This window comes from Amphibalanus amphitrite, unplaced genomic scaffold (assembly GCF_019059575.1).
Source record: "Amphibalanus amphitrite isolate SeventyFive unplaced genomic scaffold, NRLGWU_Aamphi_draft 001823F_arrow, whole genome shotgun sequence".
In the NCBI taxonomy this organism is placed as follows: domain Eukaryota; kingdom Metazoa; phylum Arthropoda; class Thecostraca; order Balanomorpha; family Balanidae; genus Amphibalanus; species Amphibalanus amphitrite.
Genome location: NW_024883316.1, coordinates 65,766 through 89,481, shown reverse-complemented (window position 1 = coordinate 89,481; position 23,716 = coordinate 65,766). Strand labels below are relative to the sequence as shown.

The window sequence follows — 23,716 nt, the reverse complement described above, 5'->3', positions numbered from 1 at the left end:
CAAAAGCACGGGGTCACACAGACTGAGTCATATCAAAATGTTCAGAAAAAGAATACTAATTAATGAGCTACATCGAATCGCCCAATGATACATTAAACCGCTTCCTCAGATGTCTCACCATGGTCATTGCTCATGTCTCTTTATAATGTGAACGCCAGATGTCGCAACATCCGGTCTGATGTTAAAAACCGATGTCGCAACGTCTCATGTGGCAACAGAGAGGCGATCCATCGGCTGCAACGATTCATGATTCATGGATATCAATCATTCAGGAAATATGAGTATTGTTGTTACAATAAAATATACCACCTCTGAAAATGAAGTCGAGGTTGATGCCCACTCATCGTCACAAAATTCGTCTTCGTGTTTACTACCCAATCCCACTCCATCACAAACGCTCTGCGCAGTCCAGAGTTCTGACATGCCCATTATCCTGTTGAGATCAGCAATGTTAACACGTTCCAACAGCATTCGTATCATTGTTTGCTTGTTTGTTTGTTTGTTTGTTTGTTTGTTTGTTGGGGGTTAGGGGCGCGCCGACTGGAAGGTCATTTATCAGTTGCAGCGGTACTTACCGCTTGTCCTCCTCTTCAATCTGCCGCACGACCTCATCAATGACAGCCTTCTCCTTGAGGAACTTTTGGAACTCGCTCTCCTTCTGAAGGTCCTTCTCCACAAATTGCTGCCGCAGTCCCTGAAAATGATCCGCGAGGCTCAGAACAGTACGGTAGCACTTGAGGTAGCAGTTGATTGGTGAATGGGCTACCAGCAGGCAAATGCAATAACGACACTGGAAAATCAAATATAAAAATAAAATGGGAATGACGATTCAAATAAAGCAATAAGCAAACTTCAAGTAGTGGATCAGCTGCGGAGGCTCAAAACACATCGACAGTACCATGAGCATTGAGCAAGGATGTTGTCAGACGACTTCGTTATCACACCAACATAAAACTGATACAAAATACACCTGCCATGAATGCGCCAGACCAAATCTTGGTTGTAGTGCGTCGAATCGAGAACTGAACGACTGACAATGCCGGAAAATCAAGTCATCTTGTCTTTCTTCCCCGACGCGTTCACGCTCATGACATGTTGTAGGTTTATGTCATGAACCTCTGCAGGACATCATAAATGAACCGGACGGGCGCTTGGCCGGTCTTACACTGCTAACGAGTAGTTGAGCTTGTTCCACTGTTAGAGGCAATGTAGAGCCCAACAAGGCAAATATTACCCAATCTGACCACCAGATGACGCCATGAGCTCAGGGCTACAACCAAAGACAGAAACAAACGACCTTCAACACCTGTATCAACTGTAGAGCACAATGGTCCCTAACGGCCTCTGAATTGGGCCCTCGTCCAGCGCGTGTTTACCTACGGAATTCCCGATTTACGACTATAGGAGCCGCGACCGATTCGATCAATCAATGACATCTTCCTCCTTCGGGCCACCAGGGTTTACCCCTCACGTTTTGGTTTCGTACTGAGTGATCTAGAAACAAAACACCACAAAGCGCTGCAGGAAAGCAGGACGGCAGTAGGGAAGGACGCGACGAGGAAGTACAGCGAAGACCACGGAAAAAAATGCTGAACTGAAGCTCAGACGTCCACATAGATAATGTTGAGCTTGTTTGCAATGACAAGATACAGAAAAGACGTGTCAACAAAGTATCTTAATCAAAGAATTATGTACTAACATCGCAACACACTCCAAATGACTAAAGACAAAGTAAGGTTCTACAATCTGCTTCCATCACATCGTTAAACGCTTGAATATTTTATAGTGACACAAGAAACTAAACCGCTGCTGCACCCCGCCCGCCCAGCTCTATCGCGCGTGACGGCCGTCATGCTCGTTCAATCCGACCGTCCCGTACCCACCTCCAGGTAGCGGGCGCTGTCGACGAGCCGCTGTCGCTCTCGCTCCTGTTTCTCGATGTCGTACTGTTTGGTGTACTCGTCCAGTGCGGCCTTGTCCCGCTGCTGCTCCATCTGGCACCGTCAGAGATGGGAAGAGAGTCAGTTGTCTGGACCACACGAGAGATTCCATAAGTCAAGGGTGATTTCATCCTGATGAAGCTTATTATGAGCCAGATTGATGATACGCCGATTTATGAGACCTGAATACATCTGCCTAGTTGTTTGAAAGTAAAACAAAACAAGAGGCTTAAGACGTTAAAAGCATAAACAAAATACATTCCAGGACAGATGCATTTCATTTCATTTCATGTTTATGTGGGTGTTCAATGCATTAATGTAACTGTACAATGCATTGAACACTCACATAAGCATGAAAAAGTGCCAGTCCTCCACGTAAAAAGAGCTATTCGACTTCCCATCCCAATCTCTATATTGGTGTGGCCATTGGCCAATGATGAAACCGATTGGTCATTTTACTCTCCCATCAATCGACGGCTGGCTATTCGCCGACCTTTCCAGCGTCACCACTGCTCAAGCCCACTCACCTGCTGTCGGTGTTTCTCCAGCCGCTTCTGCTGCAGCTGAAGGTGGCGCTCCTTGTTGACATAGGCCTGGTACAACTGACGCTCCAGCAGCTTGAGCTCCTCACTCTCTTGACGTATCCGCAGCCTGCGGGGATTACAGGGGGTCAGTGGAGAGCCTGCAGAAAGTACAGGAAGTCAGTGTGCAGCCTGCGGCAAATAGAGGCTAGCGGACAACCTGCGGCAATCGCAGGTCAACAGGGTGCCTGCCGGAATTACATGAAGTCAGGGTGAGCGCCGGCAATGATCGGGATTCGGGGTGAAGACTACTTTATAAACTCTAATACGGTATCTACGGGATCGTGACAAAACTACATGCTCCTCAACCAAACGCATTCCGTACATGGCACTGGAGAATTGTGGTCCAAGCAAATAGAAAATACAATAAGATCATGGCATAAGATCGCAATAAGAAAGAGTACGGTAATAATCGTTTTTGTTAACATTGTATATGCTCATCAATCATCAGTGCCCCGTTACTACGGAGATTGGTGAACACCGCAGGTGATATCTAAACTTGACCTAACACGCATCTGGTTTACCACCGGAGCGCTCCGCACCTTTCCTTTTCGTCCCTGATCTTGTCATCTCGCAGTTTGGCGAGCTGTTCGGCCAGCAGCGCCTCCTGGGCCGCGCGGTGTGCCGCCTGCTCCCGCTCGTTCAGCTTCTGTGGCGTCGAAAACCCGCAGTTGTAAGGAGGACCAGTACACTGACAGTGGGGTTCGAACTCAAAGCTTAACAAATATATGGAATATGAATGGGAACGTAGGAAGAACACATAAAATGCGCAGATTAAATGTGAGCACTGAAAAGGTCCAAAGAAAGATAGGAACAAAATTTGGTTGTGTCCAAGATTCCTTCATATAGCTGTGCCATCTATTGGCTGGTTAGAAAAGGTCAAAAGCCTTTACCACCGTCATCCAAAGGAGCAGTCACATATCTTGATCCATTAGTTAAACTACATACACAGCAACAAAAAAACAAACTAAACATGGCATTGTAAAAACAGCACAGATTAGATAATCATATCTCATTTCAAAACCATGGTAAAGCAGATCGAGTCATCCTAGAGCGTGTCTGTGACATTGTTCTGACCTCCAGTAGCCTCTGTTCCTCCTGCAGTTCGCCCTGCTGCGTGTATAGCTGATGGTTTAGCCGTCTCCTATCCGCCTTCTCAACAGCTCCTGTGCTGGCCTGTAAAGTGAAAACCAAAACACATAAATGCAGTGCAGAATTCAACAAGATCAGTTCTGCCGAATCGAATTATATGCAATATGACCTACTTTGACGAGCGTCGTGACCTGGGTGGCTGTGAGCTGACCAAACGAACGGCAAGAGGAGGTTCACCCCCTCCCTCCCCCATACGCTAGCAACTAGTAGCACACCAATACGGGCGAGGCATTAGACGACTGCGACAGGCGTTACGCGTTATGGGCCTGGGTCGGGCCAGGTCGGAGCAGGTTGGAATGGTCATACCGATAATTTCCAATTGAATCACAGACAAAAAGCATGGAGCACCCGAGTTTGTACTACACTTGCGGTGTTCTTATCGAATAGGCGGAAACTAGCAGAAGACTGTTGGGCCGCAGGTAAAAGATGGAGCAGGACAAAATGCTCGCCAATGCGAGTGTTTGATCAAGCAGCTCCACCCTTTTAGTGGGTTGTTGCCGTTGTTGTTGTTAATCCTCCTGGGTCCTTACAGAGGACCATACCCTATGGCGAAGGTAGCCGGCCTCCAAGGCGGCCACCAGGTCGGCGTCCCGCAGCCGCGGTGGGTCGATGTGGATGCTGCCCGTTATCCGTAGGCCGGCGCCCGCGAGGGCCGGGCAGCGGAGCAGCATGTGCTCCCGCACGTCAGCTTCATTCCGGCACACGGTGCATAGCGCCGCGGGGCTCCGCTTGTCAGGTACTGCGGGCACGCTGCGGAGGGGAGACGGCCGATTCGGTGCAGGTACTGGAGTGAGCGGTCCCAGTGACCCGCCCTCATCTGGTGCAACGAAACGGCGGCTTCTCGATCCTCTCCGGGGATGGAAAGCGGCTGAGTACTCCCGAAGATCGTCTTGAAGAAGGATTCGGGCCAGTTGTTGCGCCACTAAAGCGAGGCCGCACGATAAATCGCCCGGGTCAGCGAGCGGGCGCCCGAGGGCACAACATCCTGGGGCAGGGCGGCCACTTGTTTGGACTTAGTGGGTAGAGCTGCTGCCTGCCCACTATCTAAGAAAGCCACAGCTTCTGCTGGTGGCAAGATCCGATCAGTGGTCATGTGGTCCAACCGGGGTGTCGGCAAAATGGCCAGTCAGAGGCATCTTTAGGCACAGAAGCCCACTTCATTCAACTGTGGACAGCATAAACCTTGGCATGTCAGTTGGTTTGAATCTTTGTGCCTCATCATGCCTCAGTGTGGTCATAGTGCTTGCTCTACTGCAGAAGCTATTTGTTCCAGCATGTTACAGCTCACAAATTGACAGCTCATCAGGCAGTGCCCACCCTCATCGCCCTAGGGCTGTTCACGGACCCTGTGTGCGGTCGGACCGCACACAGCCTCCAAGCTCCGCCCACTGCGTCCCTACGTCAGCCTTCCGTCACCGCACACAGCGATCGCTGTGGCCGGTCGGGACTGGCCACAGCGGACCGTCCACCGCACGCAGCCGTGACGTCAGAGCCGCCTACCCATCCCCTACCCCCACGCCTGCTGGACGTACCGCACACACCGCACGCAGCAGTGTGCGGCGCCCATGAACACCCCTCCTGCCAATTTTTGTGGCCCAAGATTCCAGAACTTCTGGCCAGAATACTCTGGCTGATGTAGCCTTGATCGGTAGGTTTTTACTTACAAAATTGTCTTCACTTTGGCACAACTAAGCATGCAACATACAGAGCAAATCAGAGAAATTGAAATTGCAGAGCTTAATTGCTTGCTCTGAATTTTTAAGCACGAGGCTCTTGCAGGCATCAAGTGTAGTAGGTACATGAATGTTTTCTAGTATGGTTAATAATGTAAGTGGCCAGGTAGGTATTCAATCAGTGCTCACCTTTGCAAATACATCTTTCCATGTGTTCACTTGTATATCCTTCTCGATGTCATTCTGCTTTTCCCTGTCCTCAACATATTTTTTAATTCTTTTTGCCTCTAATGTTGTCATGTTTGTGCTTTAGCACTTCAACTTTCTTCCGCCTTCCACAACAATACTAAGTGCGGTGGACGTGCGACAATAATCAATACCAACACAAAAACATGTAAACGTAAATAAATATAAGAAGCGCGCGGGCTCTAAAAATGCGAAAATTGCAAATTAGTAGCCGCACTTCTCATCTGTTCAAAACACTCCATTCAAGACTGCGAGCAGAAACCGCGAGCTTGAAGAAATTAATTAACCAATCAGCATTCGGCAATGCACGACGCTGATTGGCCCGATGCTCGTGACGAGTAGAGGGGAATCACAGGGGAAGGCAGTCATTCTCTGCCTATGGAATTTGATAGATGGCGAGATTTTTTCGGTTTTTGTTACAGTTTTTGCTGTGTTCGGATGATATCTTCCTACTATAATCCATTACGGTATTATCATGCCGTGCGGGTGCCACCATGGCGCTGGCCGCCATCTATCTTACCTACTTAAATGTATTTTTGGTTGATTTGACATACATATCCCGTGCATAACTTTTCACCTGCTTCTGCATTTCTGGCTCTATTTTCATCCTTCATGCGTGATCTACCCCAGTCCCCAATCCCATTCATATCCGCCGGCATGACATAACACCACTACCAGTAGGCGCCTAAGCAATAGCCGATATTGATAAATACGGAAATATCTGCATGACCACAAATGATAATGCGGTGTGGTTGAATGACCTACGCTACGGCCATGAGTAGTACGTGTCAACCCAAGTCCAAATAACGCTCAAAACATCATGAAGGTGAAGAAAGTCCCCATCAAGACCCTAAAGGCCTGAAAAGACTCATGGTACAAAATAATTCTAACCCCTCTCCTACGTCACGAGCACCGAACCAATCAGAGGGGTTCATTGCCGAACGCTGACAAGTCCATTTCCACTGGCGGTCATGTGCCGCTCGCGGACACAATACTTGAACAGAGATTGTCGATAATCATCCACGAATGTCTATCTTGGTCTATCTCACTCTTAGCACAACTTTAGCATTTAGAAATGCAGCAGAGTAATAAAGATTGAGATATCGGTTATCCACAGTGATGCGCTGAATGATAAGGAATAAGTGCTGGAATATATTCCATGTAGCATTTTCATAATGAGGATATTACATGTGTAGTCAAATGCCTATTTTCATGCAGGTGCATTGTTTGAGTTGGAGTTCTTTTTCTGACTGCCTTTGAAGCTGATAGTCAACTGCCTGTAACTGCTGTCCTGTCTCCAATAAGAAGATAATGGGACTCCTTTTTGCAAAGTTCTGGAGTTTTTTCAACACAGATGGTGAGTCAGATTGAGATGTGAAATTGGTGTTATCCTAGAATGCATGAATTTTCAATTCAAATGAAATTGTTCGTGAGACAGGCACATCAAATGGGCGTTATTTCACCAACGCTGCCAGCGCACTGTCAGCTCACTTGGCAATTTGGGTTTCCATGGAAACATTAACAAGCCCATAGCTCCAGCACTACTACAAGTATGACGTCAGTTCGTGAAATGCGCTGGCAGTGGCAGGCAGCGTGGTTGTGGGACGTGGAACACTGCCAAGGTCAATCAGACATCAAAGAGAACATGGGCATGACAGTAATAAGTTGTAGTAACTCGGTGGCCAAACTTGAACTGTCAGCCAGAGCCAGAAATAGGCATAACGAGCTCAGAATTGGGCAGATGTAGAGTGAGAGTGATAGCCATGAATGTAAATGCAATGGGTTGTTTAATTCAATTGGTGGAATGGGTGCAGTCAGGATTAGGTTTGTTAAAAGGGTTATGTTTTACCATTGTTTGTAGGTTTTGTCTCTTCAACTGGCCAATTCCCATGTTCAATGGTGCCCATGAATTCCCTTAAAGGTGCGTCAGATGATTATCCTCTCTTTTCAGAGCACAAAATCTTGATCATTGGCCTGGACAATGCTGGCAAGACAACAATAATGTACCAGTACCTTCTTGGAGATACTGTACATACATCCCCAACCATTGGCTCAAATGTGGAGGAAATAAAATACAAGAATACCCAATTTGTGATGTGGGATCTTGGTGGCCAAGAAAGCTTGCGAGCATCATGGAACACCTACTATGCCAACACTCAGGTAAGGAAGTTTACCAAACAAGGAGGGTATTGAAAGGGCATACAGCTATTTGTCTGTGTGTCTAAGCATTGACAAGAGAATGGTAAGAACTAAGAATGGATGCCTATTTTTCGAACTTGGTGGCTTCAGCTCAAAATGTGCCAAAAGATGAGTGTTGAGTAAGTCCTGCTTTTTTCTTTTCTCTTTTTATCTTATTTTCAAGGGTTTGTATCATAAGACGCCTGTTTGTGATCCTGTTTGATATTATAATTAACAATCAGGTACATGAATGAAAAACTTCACATATCAATTAGCAATCAATTGATGTACCTAGATCATTTCCCATCTGATATATTGATTGGTGAATGTGACATGTGTTTCTTGTATCACTTGCTCCATCTCACGGCTAGACAGTCTAGCATCGTTTTATCGGTGAAAAGTGCGAGCTCGCGTCGTTCCGGCGCCCGATGCACAAGTTCATGACAATGCACTTGGACTTCAAATTATTTATGTGACTGGTGGGAGAACCCATAGCCAAATGACATCAGTGGGCAATGGGCATGACTCTTCATGGGCGCTCTCAATTTACGATTGTAAACCCTTCCATCAATTTACCGACTGCTCGAACTCATCTCTAGGAGCAGCGAAAATCATCACCTGAGAAGCAAGCTTCTAAAGCGCAGGCTGGGCTCTGCCAATTGAAATGATAATCATAGCATTTGGATGAACTTCGAAATGCTTTAAAATTACGTTTTGGTAGACATCGACCACGTATACCCTTGCCATGCATGGCTTTAGCCGGTATTGTATAGATACACGCCAGCTGGGAAGACGTTCAGGTGTGCCGAGCATTTTCTGTCTCGACACGCCTGAAATACCGATAAATTACCCGGACGAGGGGATCACCAGCTGCTCTGCCGTGGCTAGCAGTCACGGCAGAACGGCCTATATACGGCCTTGGCTGGCAGCGTATCTCTCGCGCTGCAGATAACCCCACCCCGGCTGACAGTGTGCCGTTGCGTGTGCCGAGCGAGACCGGCTGTTTCGTCACTGGTTTGCGATGCGGATGAACCGATGTTGTTTTGGACTAGAGCTGCGCACCGGGCCTGATTTATCCTCGGATCGTCCAGCTCCCTGTAGGGGTGTTGCGTAAGATGGGCCGAGTGCTGGCTCTCACAGTCGCGAAGGATGTCGGATTTACAGGACCATATGTTCTTTTAGATGTTTGGTGTTTGCCTTATAGGTAATGCTTCCAAATAGTTGAATGACTTTCAACGGAAATTTCTAATGCATCTTATACTGCCGCCGTATCGGTTTATGTAGCTGGATATGACAGGGTAGGTACGTTATATGGGTGAACGTTAATTTAGTTATGTTTGACCGTTTGTGAAACATTTGATTTTGTTTCACATCACTAGCAGGGTTCTGACGTTGTTATCCATTCATGTGTCTTGATTACGTGGCGGTATTTTTAATTTCGTTCCGACATTTGCGATCCGATGGTCGGCCAGCTGGGCTGGTCAGCCTCGCCCGTGGCGTCGGTGTGGGTCGAGCTGGTGGCCCACCCGGCTTACGGCGGACACGGTTCGTGCACGTGACGCCGCGCCCAAACTCGTTCTGTTGGCACCGGACGTGGGCTTATGTAGGCCAGCCTGTGCAGGTTTTACTCCAAGTTACCATTGTTCCGCATGGCTTACTGCTTTTGATCCTTCGGAAACCTGTTACGTTGAATTAACGTATGATATTGAATCGGTGCGAATAAGCACCGGTATCTATTGGTTTCTATGAACTTAAAATGCCGACCATTACTAAGGGATATACGGCTACAAAGCTGTCTGCTTCCATCACGTTCGGTTATGCCAGACACTGGGCCGTTTAGTCGTGAACACCAGCGTCCGGCTGTCAATGTTTCAACTGCCTGAAACTTCCTGCACATGCCTTCCTCCTCTCGGGCGGCTGTCGACTACAACCGGTCGCGCCCATACGGGCCCGGCACGTCGCTAGCCGTGCACGGTCGCCGTTCCGTCACGCAGCCGCGGCCCCGCCGTGCGACCGCGGGCGGGCGTGCCTTTCCTCACCGCCGCGTACGCGCTCGGAACCGGACCGAGCCTGGCTGGCCGAGCCGAGTGTTGTGGCGGAACAAACCGAGACGGGTTTGGCCGAGTCTGGGCGAGGCGAGCCGAAGGAACAGCTGTGGCAGGGTGAATCGCATAGAGTTACGATGTTATGGTTGTGTACTACGCTGTATATAAGTGAAACGATTCAGATGCAGGTGCACTGTAACGCGCTTATTGTTAGTGTTTTGCTCTATGACGTTTCTTTTGTTAGCAAAAAGTTCGATCTCCCAACCAAATCAGCTGGGCTACCTGCACTGAGGCGCTCTCCGTTGGCCCATTCGCTCGTGACCGGGCGCGCCCGCGGTCCTCTCACCAGCAGACACCTGCCCATATAACTGACTGGGCAAGGTCGCTGGCGCCGCCGGCCACCCCGGCGCGGTGAGAAAGAAAGTCAAGGGCACGGCCGGCCAGCTCCAGATAACGACAGTTCGGCGGCTGCAGGGGGCGCGGCTTCGGGGAACGCAGTGCGTTGCCCTGCAACGGCTTCTATCAATGGAAGTGCGATTCGTCTGGCTAGATGAACACAGGCGTGCTCGCCTCTCTTTTTGCGCCGTAGGTGATTGGGCCGGATTAGTCGCTGTTGCTGAGCGGAGACAAAGCCTGCGAATTTAGGCCATGACTGATGGTTGAGTAGGTGTACTGGAGGTGTGCTTGTGCATACCACATTCCTTTTTATTTTTTTTTTCATCTGTAGGTAGTTGATGCATAATTGCGGCCGTGATCCGGTTTGCCAGACTTGAGATAATGTTCATGGTCGCGTCAGTCCGCCGGCTTTTCCGAAAAAAACGGGCTGTGATGGATTTTTTTTATTATGAGTACCAGTTACATGGTAAAAGAAAGTATGTAAACTACTGCACGATCAAGCCTTGTATCATACCCCGACACGAGACCAAACGCTGAAAATGGCAAGAAAATCTAACGAGCCGTTTTCGCGGGGATCAAAATGACCCAAATCGCGGCCGAAACGCTAAACACCCCCTAGAGAGGTAGCTCAGGTTGGGATTTTCAATAGAAAATCACAATTCTAAAGAATAGTGATTGTCTAATTGAAAAGTCCCAACCTTCGGATACATAGACACTACACTGTAGACAGCCGATAACACCAAGTTACGTTGTCGCGGATGAAAATCTGCAATAAGGCTGCAGGTTTTCACCGCACTTCGCGTGCAGCCATGTCGTTTGCGCGGGGTTACTGAATTCCCTGAGCCACTTTTATAACACCACGTTGAACTGCAAGACTACTTTACCACTTGGGTTCCGGCTTTTTACCTGCCAATGAACCAGTAATTAAATCACTGAAGAGACATCTGACGTTTTCCTTTTCTCGCCAGTTCATAATCCTGGTGGTGGACTCGACGGACCAGGATCGACTGCCCGTGGTCAAGGAGGAGCTCTGCAAGATCCTGGCGCACGACGAGCTCGCCAAGGCCTCTCTGCTGGTGCTCGCAAACAAACAAGTGAGTATTCTTTCATGTCATGCCATGCTATCCATGTCATGCCATGTCATACGAGTATATCATTGGATCCCATCCCTTCCATTGATCTTGGATATGCAGCGCCATGGTTTCGCTGAAGCTATGGCTTCGAATGGGTGCAGCAGCCAGCCGGAGCTTGCGTGACAGAGCGTTAATGCATCGTTAGAAGTGATGTTGAGGGTGATTTATTGCAGCTCTAGTGGCGTCGTCCTACTAAATTCCAGAGGTGGAGATCTCGGGGGGGGGGGGGGGGTCGGGGGGTCAGGACCCCCCCCCCCCGAAAACGAATTATGTAAGTCAATGGTACTGCATCCAGCCTGCCTCCATCTGCCCGGCGTGGACCCCCCCCCCCCCCCCCCCCTGAAATTTTGACAGATCTCCACCCCTGCTAAATTCACATGGAACGTCCGCTGATATGTCCTCTGTTAGGTACAGTCACCAGCACTTGCTACCCATCAACCCCGGACGGCGGGGGAGCAAGCTACCACCGCCCTTGCGAGACTAGCGCCGCCATGCGCCAAGAAGTAGAAACACCACGTGACTGAGGCCACGTGAGGGCAGGGTCACGTGATGGAGGGGCGGAGCATAGTAGCTTTTGCGCCCGACACTTACTGAAATGCGGCGCTGTGATTGGGCGCTTTAGCATGAATGAAGCCCCGGCGCCAGAATCAGCCGTTCGCCTTATATGGAAGGTAGGCCTGTGCGTTTCACTGTTCTGTGTTGGTTTGAGAGCCACGGCACCATACGAATTGTGAGCCCCTTTGAACGGGTCACCGCCCGAGGCACTGAGGCGACGGCTGTGCCGGGCAAAGCCTATCCTGGTGGGAGAGGTGGGCCAGGGAAAGTGCGATCGAGCAGCCACACTGAGACGTGGATTGGTATTATCTAACCACGACAAACGATGTCAGCAGCCTCTTTTCGTTGACACGAAAAGTTTGACAGACAACGTGGGCAGTGCCCAATCAAAAGCTACTAAACGATTCAGTTAAGAAGTTGGCGAGATAACCAGACCCAATAAAAAGTTTTTAATTCGATTTTGATTGACAAATGACATACAAGCCCGCTGTGATGGACCAAAAAAGGAGCTAATCAGTTCATTGAACTTCTAAAAAGCTCAACGGTAAAAATTTAAAAGTCAAATGTTAAAATTCAGCCTACATGTTTAAACTCGGGTCCGGCGCTGGCAGGAAGCTTATATTGCCAAGCTTGCAATTCCACTACGTTGTGATATAACCAAGAGTTTTGTGAGAGCAACAACTGAAAGCCTCGAGCCCCGTTGGGGGGAGGGGGCGCGAAACAGCCCCCTCTCCTTTTCAGTCGATATCTCCTAAAGTATAGCGTAGGTCGCCACCAAACTTTCAAGACCCCTCCGGGCATCATTTTACACCTTGTGACCAAATTTTTCCAGAGCTCTTATCAAAGGTTAGTCACAAATGACGTCACAGTGACGTCATGTTCTGCCATTTTCGACCCAATAACAGGTTTAGCGGGAAGAGCTGTCACGCTTACAGTTTTGAAGATAACAAAAAATAGGTATTCAAGATAAAAAGATGCAAAATAAACAGCGCTACAAAACTGTCAACTCTGATTTCTAAACAAAAATTGATTTCGACCATCAAAACTATAGAAGTAGATATAACACCCTGAAAATACCAACAACATTCAAAATTAAAGCTGGAATTTATGTTATAGAACTATCTGCTCTAGATATGCCAAACGTAAGCTCGACAGCTCCATTTTTAGCAAAGTTATGGCAAAAAAACACTACTCAAAATGTATTACGTAAAATTTTCAAACTCAATTTTTAGCCGTCACAGAACACACAGAGCAAGCCAAAGACCACCATTGGATTTCCCGTGATGAGCTGCATCGATTAGATACCCCTTTTCTGCAAAATATCAACTCTGAAATTTAACCATTTTTGACCTGACCTTGACCTGACCTCCACCAGAACGTAATCTAAACCGGCCCCAATGGCCGTCTAGCCCACACCATTGAATTTTAAATGTAAAATTGGCCATAAACATGTATCACGCGACCCTAGCAATTAGCATAGTTGGGTTCATATTGTGACCCTTAGTGACCTGACCTCTTTGACCTGACCTGGCATCAGGGACCTCTTTAGGCAACATATGTATTGGGCAACCACGCTCCATCGATGTTTTTCGATAACATGCCTTTTATTTGATGTGTTAACTGACTGTAACGCATTCCTTAGACTAAATCGGTGAAAAAATGCAACCTTTGACCTGACTTGTGACGTCATGGGTTGCACCTAGGTCAACGAAACCTGGTAACAAGGTTCGATAGCCCCTTTTGGGGCTATCGAACGTTCTTCGAATTTTCAAAATCGGTCGGTAACTTTCCGAGATCTCAGGTGGAGGACGAAACGGCTGCACCACCCCATCAGGTGGTAGGGTCCGCCAATAGCCCAACGGGGCGCGAATTATTTACTCATTCATACAGTGTCATCTATTTTGAGAACAACTTTCTCACGCCATGACATGGTCCTCTCGTAATAGATCGAGATGAGGAGAGTGTTTTCACGCCTCCTTATGCACGGCTCTAGTGTCATTGAGCTATCAACTGTCAGCGGTTTTCGGACAATGAAGGAAGGCTTTTGGTCGTTTTTAGGTAAGATCTTGGGTCAGATCATTTCAGTGGCGGATCCAGAGGGAGGACATGGGGGCCATTCTCCCCCCCCCCCTTGGGCCTCCCGGGGGCCCATCACGGAGTTTTTTTATTTCATCACGGAGGTCACCGACGGGAGCTTTAACCCAGAGGTCTCCTAAGGGGGCACCATCCAGAAGGTCTATCGGAATAGAGTACCGTTTTCGGGGTCTCCCGGAGGCCCATTTCTGTCCCTCGCCTCGTTTTTTTAGTTTAGTTGAGTTTCTTTAGTTTTTAGTTTAATATTGTCCATCTATTTCCATCCCGAGGTTCGCGGGGGCACCATCTCGAGTTCTCAGGGGGCACTATCCGGAGTTCTCCGCAGGCACCATCCCAAGGTCGGAGAGGGCTTCATCTCGAGGGTCCGGGGAACCATCCTGATCCCAAGGTCTCCGGCGGCACCATCGCGAGGTCTGGGGGCACCATCCCGAGGTCTCCGGGGGCACCATTCCAAGTTTCCAGGGTCACTTTTCCGAAATCCGAGGTGTGAAGGAGCACTCTCCCCGGGTCTGAGGGGACACCATCTCGAAGTCTCAGGGGCACCATCCCAAGGTCTCAGGGGCACCATCCCGAGGTCTCAGGGGCCGTTTGATCCGCGCCGTCCTGGGGGGGGGGGGGCGTTTTACGCCCCCCTAGGTTTTTCGCGAATATCTAAAAAAATGGCGACGCGTAGCACCGCTGTTTTAGATACACCCGTTCCGACATCTTTTTCGCACATGCTATGAAAATTTCAGATCCCGGTCATTCAAGGTCAGGTCACCATGTAACGTCAAGTGACCTTACCTCAGAAAAAGTTAGAAAGCTCGCTCTAGCTACACCGACTGAGCGATCACTTTGAAACTTTCAGTACTTGCTTAGGGTAACAGTATGTATAAAATGGATATCTCGGATTTTTTTATATCTGTGAGTTGTGACCTAAGGTCAGGTCAATTTTGCGACTGCTCCATATATAAGTTAATGGGAGAAAATTGAAATGAGCCTCTTTGGGCCGAATGTCGTTCTACACCCTCTCAAACATCGGTTCATATGTAAACATGACACTCTGAATCGAAAATTGCACCTGTGCCCCCTTTGTGTGCCCCTGAGGTCATCTCAGGTCATGAAAGGTCTTCAGCAGTTTTTTTTACTATAACTTTTGATTTGACAGAGACGTGCTAGAGCGGTGAAAACACAGGGGCTAAACCGTTGATCTGAGGTCAAATTTGAGGTCAATCAGAGCGGTGCCCTCTGGGGCTAAACCGTTGATCTGAGGTCAAATTTGAGGACAGGTTGGCGAAAGAGCGTTAAAAGAGCTATCGAATGCGCTTTTCCACGGCGCTGTAGCTCTATTGGTTCCAGAGCTAGCCGTCGGATGTTTAAAATCGTTGAAATCGACGAAATTTGACCTTTGATGAGCTCTGGTGACCTGACCTTTGCCCTGACCTTAAAATGACCGAGTGTTTTCCTTCTTATTTTTGACGCTCTTTCGATTGCCGCTTACTGCGTGTCGCTACGTGGCCCATGGGAGCCGAGTTAGACGGAGGGGCGTGAAACGCCCTCCCCCCTCAGCACTCGACGGAAAGTTCATGCCACCAACACGGCGCGGGTGAATTGTTATGTTAGCTAGCTCCTGTTGTAAGCTGTGGAGTCGTGGACCTGATCTTGAAGAACTGGGCCTAACATTTTCATTGCAAACGTAAAAAAATGTTTCATAGGTGATGCAAAAAATATCATCTCTTTTATGAAATATTTGCAAAACCCTCAACATCATCCCCATTAGTGCCGAGCTCCCAACGACGACCATAAAAACGTCCCCATCCCGTCAGCGTGGGTTTATCATAAGGGTGCTAAGTTTTAATTTCCAATCCGAAGCTGAAATGATGGAAAACAAATTTACATTTTACATACGAAACAAGCTGACACAACTAAATATTTTCTCTCTCGCTCCCTCTCACTGATTCACCCATTACCCTCTCTCTCATTTTACCCTTCCTGGTTTTCCTTTTCCGTCTCTCTTTTCTCTCCTCCCGTCCTTATCCCTTCCCTCCAGTCTGTCTTCTCTCTCTCTCTCTCTCTCTCTCTCTCTCTCTCTCTCTCTCTCTCTCTCTCTCTCTCTCTCTCTCTCTCTCTCTCTCTCTCTCTCTCTCTCTCTCTCTCTCTCTCTCTCTCTCTCTCTCTCTCTCTCTCTCTCTCTCTCTCTCTCTCTCTCTCTCTCTCTCTCTCTCTCTCCTCTCTCTCCCTCTCTCCCATCTCTCTCCCTTTCCCTCCATCTCCCTCTCTTTCTCTCTATCTCCCTCTTTCTCTTCCACTCTCTCTCTCCTCTCTCTCCTCTCTCCCCTCTCTCTCCCTCTCTCTTTCTCTTCCACTCTCTCTCTCTCCATCTCCCTCTCTTTCCCTCTCCCTCTCTCCCTCTATCTCCCTCTTTCTCTTCCACTCTCTCTCTCTCTCTCTCTCTCTCTCTCTCTCTCTCTCTCTCTCTCTCTCTCTCTCACTCTCTCTCTTTCCTCACAATATTCTCGACTGCCACAGCGTTGTAGAACTTGTTTCCAGACAGGTCCAGGCGCTCCCCACTCCGCAAGCCCCAGCCCACACGGCTCAACCGCCCAAACACCCTCCGGCGGATGACCTCCGACTTCGGCGACCTGACCCCAGCCGACCGGACCGATCGCGTCCCTCTCCACGCCTCCGCCCCGCTTCCCCCACTACAACTGCGTAGTAATTGTAGCGTGTGCAAAGGTCACGTGACATTATTTACTTCTGCGGTTTCTTCGGCTGACAAGAGATGGCACTAGTGGTCTGTGGATCAGAGGCGGGGCTAGGTTCTACGACTTCTTGGGGCAACTTTAGGGCAGAAAAGACGTTTTTTGGCTCCTCATCCCAAAATGTTTCGAACATACAAAAAGAAGTTAGATATTCGAAAATCGGAGGACCAAACCGATCGTTTGACGTATCTTGCTCGACTGAGAATTGATCAGTCTTCAAACTACTGAGCAAAAACGAGGTGATTAGTAGCAAGTGCTGGTGACTGTACTTGTCACGAGGATGACTAGTTTGATACTTGCTACTCAAGTTTGTTACAATCGTCATTCCACGATTTGGAGGTCATTTCCACGTCATATATCATAGTCAAGTACTACTGGAGCCGAACCTTCAACTGCACTCGCCCTAATTGCCAACTGACATTTACACCACCCCGGCGTCGTGAACGAGAGAATTCTACAGCATTGGCACCTTCATTTCATTGGGTGATTGATTGATTGTCGGATGCTTGGTCCCGTATACCTATTTGTAGCTGATTAACTGTATTTCCCGTTTGTAAGTTAGCTGCATTGTTCAATTCATTATGTACATATGACTTAAAATATTTAGTCATCACGCATAATTACAGCACATGTTAATGTGGTTATCTATAAATGAAATCTTCGTTTTTCATTCTATTAAGGGCAGAAGGGCCAATATTTTGTTCTCTTCCTTTTCATCACCCACTTCGTTTTAAATTACAATTTGTAATATTGTACCGGAGTTATAGTACATTGTGGGTGCACAAATTTGAAATTACAGTCCCATTCGTCAGACTGAATCAGCCGCATTAACCATACTCCCAGTTCCTTAGCTCTTATCAGCTAAAATGCGACGACTCGTCTCGCCGTTATCGCAGTCATCGTGTCATCCTCCGAAAATATGCGGAAATGTAAGTTTCAGCACATCAAGAAACTCGCAGACACTTCTCCGCTGTCCCATAAAGTGTATAGCATTTACGCATGGCAAAGCAGGGTAGTATAAGATAAAGTGGCGTTACCAGTCCATCCACCACATACCAAACAGATGTGTTCGTTTCTTCCGTACCCGCTGATATCATTGTCCCCGTCCAACCCGCACGCACTGCTATCGTGCCCTGCGAGCTCAGCACTGACTCTGCCACTGACGCTGCTACTGATGCCGACTCCCCGTTTGATGCCGACTCCCCGTTTCAGGACGTGAAGTCGGCCTTGTCGTCCGCGGACATCAGCCGCGAGCTGAACCTCACCTCACTGAAGCGCCACCACTGGCGGATACAGGCGTGCTGCGCGCTCACCGGCGAGGGGTGAGTACCCAGTGGTGCGCCGTTTGGCGCAGAGTCCTGTGTGCTGACCCGTCTTCTGTATACCTACCGGTACTTATGCCTTTGCCGACCCGGTGCCTGTCGCCCTGAAACCCAGCCTTTTCTCCAACCCAGCCTATTGTACCGAAACCGTTATGTTGTTAATCGGGAGCGGAAATATTCACTGTAAATTCGCACCAAGCTGTTAAGCCAAAGCACAGTTGAAGCAACCAGAAACCCCAGGAAAGTCGTGTAAAACAATGATTTCGATTATTATTTCCACTTGCGCAGATGTTTTTTTTTCCGCTGTCTGTTCGGCCGTAGAGTTCATGAGTCGAAAGGTCATGGTTCATCTATATTATGCTCATATCAGTGACGCGAGCGATAGCTATGCTCATATCACTGGTAAATACACTCGTGATAGCGAAGAGATTATTGTGCACACAAAACATGAAAGATTGACAGAGAAGCGTTGGCTTCTGTTTTTGTTCGCATACATGCCTTTGAAGAACATACGATAGTAAGGAATTTTAGTTACTTTAATCGCTTTTTCCACCTAAGTCCTTTCTTCACTTTTGGTATCAATTGCATCCCCTTATCCGTTGATTTCCGCCTCGTCTCCATGTCTCGTACTTTATTACATTATCAAGAAATCAAGTCGTTACATTACTGAAAATATAATTGCATTTATAGTGGGTAGGTGTTGAATCCGAGCTTCATTCGCATCTCTCGTATGCCAATACCACTCTTGCCCAGTACGATTGAGTAGGCAGATACTTATAAAAGTATACTTCAGTCATAACAGACGTGAAACAGATGTGTTCGTTTCTTCTGTACGCTCCAATGTCATTGTTTATGGGGACGGTGTAATTTAAAGATGATCTTTTAGGCAGTCATTTCCACCTAGTGCACATGGATCTATTTCGTATGTTGCAGATTAAACCAGGGAATGGAATGGATATGCGACCGAGTGCGAAACAAATGACTGTCATCTTCTCGACATCGTTTAGAAGTTGGCGAATCGCTTTGGGCGGTTTATTTCTGCCTGATGATATCATCGGTTTCTTCTTTTATTGACGTCGCTGAAGTCGCCATGACGACCGGTGACGTATCCGTCTCTTCTCTGTGCTGCATGTGCTCCGCGATTCGCGGAACGAGGTGTGTTATGCGACTGAGGCACTCCTGAACCGCGGATGCCGTTTTGTGGCCATGACCGACGACAATCATGTGCCCTGAAAGGGCAGCGAACGATGGTTCAGCCGGGTCCGGCCCGTGGAGCTTCACTCACGCTCGATATTCTCCGCCGGCACGCGATGCGACGGTCCACGTGCTAATTGTGTCTTCCCTGCGCTATTTTCTGGAAATTTGGTCCGAGTTCGAGGAGGAAATCTGTTGCGAGGGAATGTCTGCGTCGCCGTGACGACTCATTCTGTGTTTGTGTTTCGTTAGCACTCGTGAATGTCACGCGTGGTGGGACAACGTGAAATGTAAATGTTCGTGAAGCTAGACCGATTGCATGTAGCCACAGCAACTATCCAAGAATGTTCGAATTCATGCAAGGTGTGGCAAGCAAACATACTTTTCTCTCACTCTCGGAAGTCTCAGAACATATGGGCAGTTTTGGGCCCTGTTTGTCACTGCATGAATTCCAACGCTTGCCATCATGTCAAGTGTGCTTTGTGAAATTGGCCAATTATCTTAAGTCGTCCTTCGCAGCCGCGGTCCTGATTTCCTTGTGTCCAGTTGCCTCGGCACGTATTTCCGACTCAGCTGCCCAGGTCAAGCTACCATTTCCTTCGCTCTCCCTGGCCGTTTCGGACAGTGTTGCACGCTGCTGAGATGTCTGGAGTTCGAGTTACCGATGAAGCGCAGGGTCTCGGACTCTGTTTACGTGGCCCATCCGTCCGAGCCGAACCGAGACGGGCGGCCCTGCGCGAGCTCCGCCCGGGTTCTGTCCAGCGCTCCTAGGGTTTCCTCACTCCCACTGTCCGCCACCAGCGCGGGTGGGTCTTCAGATGGGAACGACCCCGGTCAACCTCCGGATTCCGTCAAAGCCCGACGGGTTATCGCACCCCGCTCGGCTCCGTACTTTCCACAGTCCTATCCCGGAGCCGCGTCGGTTCGAATCGCCCCAGAGTCGCGGGGTTACCCCGACGGGCCCGGACCCTAGTCGACACGAACTGATCGCCGGCGACCGCCGGCGCACCGAATGTGATAGCTAGAGAGGACGCGCCATGTGATCGTGTATAACTGTGGTCTCGCTGTAAATATATCCATATTGCATCCATCGCGCCGGCCGCCCGCGTCAACTGATAGGGATTTAGCGTTGTAGGGCAGGCGCCGGTTCCCGGATTTTCCGATGTCAGGTCCGAACACAATAAAGTGCACTTGATTTTTATTCCGGGTCCACCCGGGTGTACTGTCACGGTTCGCTCCGCGCTAGGCGTCGTGACCTTGGTTTTAGTTCCGTCGAGGATTGCTCACACCTATCTTGGGCGGTCTTGTCCGTGAAAAATATTATTTTTCCATTATGTCGATGTTGAATGACAAATATAGGTCATACCAGTGTCTGTCTTTTTTAGCACCGGTCTTCAATGCGTCAAAAGGATAACACCGTCTATGTCATAACTGCTTATTGTTAAATATTTTTAGCAATAGTGGACTATCTGCATGGCATCACGCAACTACGTGGCATTTTTTGGCCATGACTGCTGTATGGGTCACACCTGCTTCCGAGTTCAACTTCCACTGCGACAAAGATGAAGTTAACTGAGTTGAGTCAGACTACTTTGAACTTTGAAGCGTTAGTTATCTGAACTTCAATGGGTCATTTAAACTTGACTTGCATTGGATAGCGCATAGTCCGATAAGGTTACATCTCAGCTTATTTAAACACAATGCGTTTCGATGCGACTTATTTTTCGACGTCGATCCTCACATGTCATCATCCATAGATAACATGATTCATGTTATATATGCATCACTAATTCACACGGTCATGAGTAAGCAACTTGTTATGAAACAACTGATTTTGGGTCTACCAAAGTGTCAAAATGACGTTCAAAATTGCGATACGCGGTTGGTATCATGCATAAATAGTTATATCTTTCACAAGACGTTGTAAATCTGGCTGCACAAGAAATATAGTAAGCAGCATGATCATTGATAATACCGGCCAACAGCAGCCAACTGATTTTGCCCAGTGTTATGGCACGACGGGCCAATGAACCTAACCGTCTTATCTCGCGGTGCGGCCGTCCGCCTACGACGGGGATCGCAGACCTACATAGACCTTATGACTATTATCAGAAATGTTTCCCCACTGGATTGCCATTTGCTGATTTTTCTTCTAGGAGTGAAAGGCTGAATGCACTCTACTAACCAATTATGTATGCATGTATGAATGACTTCTTTCTTAGATGTACAGGGTGTCTCAAAAGTTCGTTCACACATTTCCCATGCCAATAAAGCATATAAGAACCGGCCAAAAGTATAAGGTTTTGGTGTCTGTGTGTACACCAGACAAATATGCATGCTTTGACAACTGATTAAGAAGGTTGGAAACCAACCCCTTTGCTGTATCTCCAAAAATATTTGCCCATACCGATTTTTGTTGCTCCGTCAGCTGCCGGAGGCTGATAAAAGGTTACCAGCTTTCAAGCTCTTGCAGGGGAATCCCCTGCAGTTTCTGCGTCGGATTTAGTTTTGACTAGCTCCCCGGCAACGTCTGATTTTCCCTGAAAGCCGACAGCTTGCATCGACACCATTCTTGAGTATTTTGTAGGCATTCTCTGGCGCTAACTCCTTCATGAATGACTGGCGCCGACATCCCAAGCGCCATTTTCCTTTTCAAAACGACCCCAGTCCTGAACAAACGGGAAGTACCAGGAGTAAATTTTTCACATCATATGGTAGCAGAATGTGTCGGACGTCTGTTTCTCAGACACATTGTGCAAATTTTGCAAATTCCAAGCGCTCGTCATTCCCCATGCCAAGACCTTTGCTCGGTTGCGGAGTGTTTTCCTCGGGAGATGTTCTGCTTTGTAAACGGCCCAAACCTGTCCATCGTGTGGTTTTATCGGGATTTTGTGTTTAAAAGAAAATTATTCGCTGCAGATCTGCCTCTTGAAACTTCGTTAGATAAAATTTTACGATAACTGACACTTTTGGAGGGTCAGGTGTCCTTGGCATTGACGATTTTTGTGTTACTGTCCCCAAAAATTAGCGTTATAGATATTATAAACAATTTTAAATTATAATTTGTCTTTATTTTACGATGACCTGCACTTTTTGAAAATGGGTAACCTCTGTCTGTGACCTTCTTGCCAGTTTTCAATAGTTATGACCGCATTTTCAGCTGCTTTCCGGAACACGAGTCTGCTGTCGTGCGAGGGTCGTTCAAAACGCCGTTAGTCTCGCATGGTTTCGTCCTTCAAAAATTTTAGCCACCGTTTTTATGAGATGATCATCATGTTGCACTCATCCTCGCCGACACTTAGCCATGTGTCATTTCCGACTTAACCATTCCCATTACTCCTGAAACAGAGAGTTTCACAACATACCCGACTTTGCAACCTACATTTTCGTGCCTGACCCATGGTCAGAGGTGAACCCTTTTTGTGAGCTCATGAAGGGTCGAATGCACTTGAAAACAATGAGACTGCTTGAGGAAGGTTGTCACCAATGTCCATGCAAAATTTCGACCGTTAATTTCTTGTTGATTCAGAATTATTGATAAAAAAGCATGGCTGGTACCTGTGAACGAACTTTTGAGACACCCTGTAGTAGAACAGTCATCCGCTGCTTTCAGCAATGACTACTTTGGCTCTCTTTATTTATTAACCGGTTCCCGCACTTCTTTTGCTTACTTTTTTTTCAATTTTCCTAGCTGGGAGTGCCGCGACTTATCCTTTTTTATTTTTGTCTGGTGTTAACCCGCGCCCCGTAGGGGGGGCCGAAACGGCCCCCCCCTGTCCTTTTCGGTCGATATCTCCTAAACGGCTGGAGATATCGCCACCAAACTTTCAGGACCCCTCCGGGCATCAATTTTACACATTGTGACCAAAAATTTTTCCAGAGGCTATGATAGGTTGGCCACAAATGACGTCAGAGTGACGTCATGTTCTGTCATTTTCGACCGAAAAAAGACCTTCGCGAGAAGACCTGTCAGGACTACAGCTTTGAAGATACAGAAAACTGATCAAGACATAAAAGGTGTAGAATTGACAGGGCTACAAAACTGCTATCTCGAATTTTTGAAACTTTTGAGTTTTGACCCCCAAAAATCAAAAAAGCATTTTTTTTGGATATATTCGCCAAAAAATCCAAAACGTTTTTTGAGTTTCGAAAAAAACGGAATATATGTGATAGTGCCTACCGTCTTCTATCTACATACCAAATTTCAGATCGATACCTCGTTTTGTGGCCAAGTTATAGCGAAAAAACTGTTCAAAAATGATGACGTCAAATTTGCAAACTCAATTTTTGGCAATTCTAGAACTCGTAGAGCAAAACGAAGACCACCATTAGACTCCCCGTGACGAGTTGCATCGAATCGATACCCATTTTATGCAAAATATCAACTTTGAAATTTGACTTAATTTGACCTGACCTTGACCTGACCTTCACAAAAACGTGACCCAGGCTGGCCCCAAAGGCTGCCT

The 23,716-nt window shown here is 47.8% G+C and overlaps 2 protein-coding genes across 3 annotated transcripts; one reads left to right on the top strand and one right to left on the bottom strand.

The window, feature by feature from the left end:
- Positions 1–571: 571 nt before the first annotated feature.
- On the bottom strand, positions 572–5,818 carry LOC122375354 (meiosis-specific nuclear structural protein 1-like). Its single transcript, XM_043354695.1, has 6 exons — positions 5,536–5,818; positions 3,599–3,697; positions 3,064–3,170; positions 2,468–2,591; positions 1,884–1,994; positions 572–694 (listed from the first exon to the last, which is right to left on the bottom strand). The coding sequence occupies exons 1-6, from the start codon at positions 5,644–5,646 to the stop codon at positions 572–574; spliced, it is 675 nt and encodes a 224-aa protein (XP_043210630.1). The 5' UTR covers positions 5,647–5,818.
- Positions 5,819–6,585: 767 nt separating this feature from the next.
- LOC122375355 (ADP-ribosylation factor-like protein 5B) lies at positions 6,586–20,621 on the top strand. 2 transcript variants are annotated; one of them, XM_043354697.1, is made up of 5 exons: positions 6,586–6,949; positions 7,544–7,752; positions 11,180–11,305; positions 17,947–18,056; positions 18,990–20,621. In XM_043354697.1, exons 1-5 carry the CDS (start codon positions 6,904–6,906, stop codon positions 19,036–19,038), a joined length of 540 nt encoding a protein of 179 aa, XP_043210632.1. In that variant the 5' UTR covers positions 6,586–6,903; the 3' UTR covers positions 19,039–20,621. The 2 variants fall into 2 exon arrangements, with proteins under 2 accessions (XP_043210632.1, XP_043210631.1); XM_043354696.1 differs by lacking the exon at positions 6,586–6,949 and adding an exon at positions 7,163–7,214.
- The last annotated feature ends 3,095 nt before the right edge of the window (positions 20,622–23,716 follow it).

Excerpts from the sequence above, each read along its gene's own strand:
- LOC122375354 (XM_043354695.1), bottom strand. The coding sequence starts at position 5,646 with ATGACAACATTAGAGGCAAAAAGAATTAAAAAATATGTTGAGGACAGG. Across the intron at positions 3,698-5,535 it reads GGAAAGATGTATTTGCAAAG|GCCAGCACAGGAGCTGTTGA; the intron begins GTGAGCACTGAT and ends TTCACTTTACAG. Across the intron at positions 3,171-3,598 it reads AGGAACAGAGGCTACTGGAG|AAGCTGAACGAGCGGGAGCA; the intron begins GTCAGAACAATG and ends TCGACGCCACAG.
- LOC122375355 (XM_043354696.1), top strand. The coding sequence starts at position 7,163 with ATGCGCTGGCAGTGGCAGGCAGCGTGGTTGTGGGACGTGGAACACTGC. Across the intron at positions 7,215-7,543 it reads GGACGTGGAACACTGCCAAG|AGCACAAAATCTTGATCATT; the intron begins GTCAATCAGACA and ends CTCTCTTTTCAG. Across the intron at positions 18,057-18,989 it reads TGCGCGCTCACCGGCGAGGG|ATTAAACCAGGGAATGGAAT; the intron begins GTGAGTACCCAG and ends CGTATGTTGCAG.